The sequence below is a fragment of the Schistocerca americana genome, chromosome 3 (assembly GCF_021461395.2).
Source record: "Schistocerca americana isolate TAMUIC-IGC-003095 chromosome 3, iqSchAmer2.1, whole genome shotgun sequence".
In the NCBI taxonomy this organism is placed as follows: Eukaryota; Metazoa; Arthropoda; class Insecta; order Orthoptera; family Acrididae; genus Schistocerca; species Schistocerca americana.
In genome coordinates, this window is record NC_060121.1 from 528,616,969 (window position 1) to 528,621,771 (window position 4,803).

General features: G+C 43.7%; 1 protein-coding gene across 1 annotated transcript; it reads right to left on the minus strand.

The window, feature by feature from the left end:
* Positions 1-2,182: 2,182 nt before the first annotated feature.
* On the minus strand, positions 2,183-4,362 carry LOC124607510 (cuticle protein 16.5-like). Its single transcript, XM_047139897.1, has 2 exons — positions 4,327-4,362; positions 2,183-2,473 (listed from the first exon to the last, which is right to left on the minus strand). The coding sequence occupies exons 1-2, from the start codon at positions 4,333-4,335 to the stop codon at positions 2,198-2,200; spliced, it is 285 nt and encodes a 94-aa protein (XP_046995853.1). The 5' UTR covers positions 4,336-4,362; the 3' UTR covers positions 2,183-2,197.
* Positions 4,363-4,803: the final 441 nt, after the last annotated feature.

Below are 4,803 nucleotides of genomic sequence, written 5' to 3' on the forward strand. Positions count from 1 at the left end.
TCAAATCCACATAAAGTCCCTATGCAACTGACATTAATAATTCCTTTCCTTTCAATTCTTCATCGACATCTACATATATACTCCGCTAGCCACCAAGCGGTGTGTGGCGGAGGGCACGATTCGCGCCAAAGTCATATTTCCACCCGCCTGTTCCACTCACGGATCGCGCAAGGGAAAGACGACTGTCTGAATGCCTGAGTACGAGCTCCAATTTCCCTTATCTTTGAATGGTGATCATTGCACGATTTGCAAGTTGTTGGTAATAATAGATGCTCTACATCCTCGACGAAGATGGGATTACGGAATTTAGTGAGGAGTCCCTTACGTTTAGCGCGCCGTCTATCTGCAAGTGTGTGCCACTTCAAACTTTCTGTGAGATTTGTAACTCTCTCGCGATGGCTAAATGTACCAGTCACGAATCTTGCCGCTCTTCTTTGGACTTTCTCAATCTCTTGAATCAGACCCAGGTAAGGGTCCCATACAGACGAACAATACTCTAACATTTGCCGAACTAACGTATTTTAAGCTATTTCCTTTGTTGAATGCATCGCTTCAGGATTCTACCAATAAACCGCGATCTAGAGTTCAGCTTGCCCTTTACTTGTGTGCCGGCCTGTGTGGCCGAGCGGTTCTAGGCGCTTAAGTCTGGAACCGCGCGAGCGCTACGGTCACAGGTTCGAATCCTGCCTCGGGCATGGATGTGTGTAATGTCCTTAGGTTAGTTAGGTTTAAGTAGTTCTAAGCTCTAGGGGACTGCTGACCTCAGGTGTTAAGTCCCATAGTGCTCAGAGCCATTCGAACGTTTTTGAACCTTTACTTATGTAATATGATCATTCCATTTGAGATCATTTCGAATAGTCACACCCAGATACTTGACGGATGTTACCGTTTCCAAAGACTTGGGCATTTATTTTGTACTCGTACATTAATGGGGATTTTCGCCTTGTTATACGCAGTAAGTTACACTTACTAACATTGAGAGACATCTGCCAGTCGTTACACCATGCATTTATTTTCTGCAAATCCTCATCGATTTGTTTACTACTTACGTGTAATACTACTTTCCTGTGGAGTACAACATCATCTGCAAACTGTCTAACGCCGCTGTCAATATCATCAACCAGATCGTTTATGCAAATCGTAAAAAGCAGCGGACCTGGGGCACACCTGAAGTTACGCTTGTTTCTGTTCAATTCACCCCGTTCAGGACGACACACTGCTCCCTGTCTGTTAGAAAACTATCTATCCAACCGCATGTGCCATTGGATAGGCCGTAAGCGCGCAATTTTGGAACAAACGACACTGCGGGAGTCGAACGCCTTTCGAAAGTCGAGAAATATGGCATCAGCCTGGGAGCCGCTCTCTAGAGCCCGTTGTATATCACGCACACAGAGGGCAGCTGTGTCTCGCATGACCGTTGTTTCCTAAAACCGTACTGGTTTCTGCAGATAAGCTTCTTCCATTCCACCCCCTCCACCTCTAATTTACGTAATACGTATCGTAGCTGCGTGTTGCACATGGTGTCTGCTCTTTTGGAGACAGCGTTTGTCACGCTGACTATCTATGTTAAATGTTTGAAAATTGCTGTCTCACACCTAAATGCATTTGGATTGAGGCGTACGTTTACATACTTGGCCTCTTTGCATAATGCAAAACAGGGGCTCTCATCACACGGCCTGGCTTCTATTTGTGGAACAACGTGCCCCACAGTACATCCAAAGCACCCATTGCTACAAAATATAAAATTAAAGTTAATATCAGTGAGTCATTTTCACATCACACTATCTTCTATCATCATTTGCTGCGCAGTCTTATCTGACATTCTCACTAAATTTTCTCTCCTGGGGAAAGCACCTATGATTATCTTTTGTCTACCTCTGTATGAATACTAAAAGCCAAACCGGCATTAAAAATTTCCTGCAATAGTTCTTAGAATATATCACCGCTGCCTGTGCTCCAGCTTTCGTCAGTAGCTTCTGAAAGAGAAAATTACGCTATGCTGCAGTTGTCCTCCGTTGTCCAAAGATAATCTTATTAGATTAATCTTCTGTGATAACTCATTTTTGAGCTTAATCCGAGTAAAGAAGGTCTCAAGAAGAAAACAAGTGTATCTTTTTTACAAAAATAGAGATCATTCCAGTTTAGTTATTTATTTTTTATTATTTATATTTTCACACAGTGAATTGGCTGTACATTATCAGCCGAGTATCGCCGGAGCAGCGTGGTATGCAGCAGCAACGACGGGGGCTGCGTGGTAGGCGGCGGCGACGACTGGGGCGGCGGCGGCCACGGCGAGTCCGTTGAAGTTCTGCGCGATGTACTGCGAACTGTGCGCCGTCACGATGGCCGGCGAGGGGGCGGCGTAGGCCACGGGGGCGGCGGCCACCAGGGGGGCGGAGTAGGCCAGGGGGGCAAGGCCGGCTTTGGGGGCGGCGCTCACGCAGCAGGCGGCCGCAGCCAACAGCAATACAATCTGTAGAAAAAAAATACAGTAGTATATTGGGCACATACAATTCTGGCAGTATTTTGACAGTGGTAATACGTGTGCATCATACATAGTGGGACATTGCTCACATGTTCACATACAAAGTCCTGTATGCCAGAAAGACCATTCTCTCTCAGAAGATTCCATGAAACCGTAATGACAAGTCTCTTGCAAGTGTTTCGGCGGTGGTAGAACGTTTTCATCAATTGCAGTACAAACACCAGTCGTGCATTCACATAAAAAATTCTATTCACTACACATAATGAAATTCCTAATGTTGAACATTAAAGAACACTGCATATTCATTTTACTTTGCGAGTGAGCATCTAGTGTCTGTGCTGAATTGTTAACTATGATATGGTACTCACAGGATGATAAATTATAAGAAATGGTAACTAACGTATAGTTAGTGGAATATTCATACTGAGTCCAGAAACAACTAAAAAGACAGTAAAGACATCGCTGTTGATAATTATTATTAGAAAAAATTTCATGGACTAGTAATCTCCAAACTATTTATTGATGTTCCTTTCATTTACAACTATTCTTCGTCACCAAGGTTTCTAAAATATCCTTTGTGGTGGAAGGAAGGGTGGGGCAACTTTTCCTCATGGCCAACTCTTTTTAATCCTGGTACCGGAATAATTTTCGTAGTCAAGGAGGGAAGAGAAGAAGGAAACACAATTCGATACAATAGTTTTCTAAGTTACCCAAAGGATGTCTAGTGATGTTAATTGCTGTAGGCAAAGAAGCAAGGGGAAATAAATCGGCAAAAAGCTGTAAAATGTACCGTATGTTTCCTTCAAGAGTTTAGATTCCTGATGTTATAGCGAACTGACCATTTGCACGTAAACATAAACCTGGAAAAATTTTGTTATTTCGCAGCGTATATCATGTGTTACCTGCAGAACCAGACATAAAACATAATTTCCTGCGACACACAGTATGAAGGAACAGAAATGTTTAGGTCATGTAATTTTAAGTGTCGCAGAGGACATCATTTTCTTCCGTGGGTACTACTGTTGGTCTACAGTTCCCTCGTGTGCGTGAGATACAAGTCATGTGATGCGCCATTTCTGAATATCAGAACGCAGATTTTAATGTGAAATCCTGAAAGGAGCCTCAATTTCAATAATGAACGGATAAAAGTTCGCATTTTTCTGTTTGAAGACAAATCAACATACGCTGTGTTAAAAAAGTCCCCTCCGTATCCGGGATAATACTATAACATTAAATCGTTTCTCACGGGGTGCAAGTTAGAGCAACCAGTCAAAATAATAAATATATTATGACGTTTTCTACATGAGAGCCAGCATATAACGTGAACTGAAAAGCCACTGTGTACAATTCTCTTCCCGATTATTCAGTCTAACATTTTCCTGTAATTCACGCACATCCTTTCAGACGTTTCTGACGAGGTTCAAAGCCTATGTTGTGCCGATGAAATCACTGTTCCACAATCAGCGTAGGTTAAACCTGTTGTCGGACCTGATACAATCCCTGATACCTGCCTTTCACTGATAGTGCGTAGCCAATTTCAATAACTAATGAAGCCACATGGAATGAGTCAGAGCTTCAACTTCGCACAGGTTATTCTTCACTCATTCGTACCTGAGCCTGTGAATGATCGAAACTTTGATTCAGGTAGCACATGCGCATTGCCCTCGAACTGCAGGTGTGTATCACAGAGTATTAATCTTCCACTGACAAACAAAACAGTGTACATGCAGAAAACAAAATATCTCACCAAAATTTTCTTTGCCTCATTGCTTACACAATCGTGACAGCTTAGAGGTGTCTTCGAAAGACAAATAAAGATTGCTCGTCGACAGAAAGAATACCTTGATCATGTTGTCCGGTGTGGGGAGCTGCTGCCTTCTGAGGACACAGTGGCGCTGCCGGCACTGAGGTCCGTCTTTATAGGCGGAGGCGACGCGGGCGTGGCCTGCATGCTGGGTGACGGCCAGGGTATTGCTCCAGGCCGTGAGCATGCGATACGTAACGTAACGCAACGCAGCGCAACGCAGCGCAGCGCAACGGCACCATACGTAATGCTGTGAAGACACCGGGATGCCTCCAGCACCACGTTCCACGCGAACTTTCAGCTTGGTTCTGTACTTGCACACTATTCAACTGAGGTACTGCTCAGAAGTTGACTCAGCTATTTCATCTGCATGGACAACCTGGTTGTTTAAAAACCAAATCATGTGTATTGTAAGATGCCCTGAGCAAAACATAGTTTATTTTTTCTTCACCCACACACCTCTTGAACACATTGTAGTACTACAGTGCTCGTTCATACTGTTGAACATAGTAAC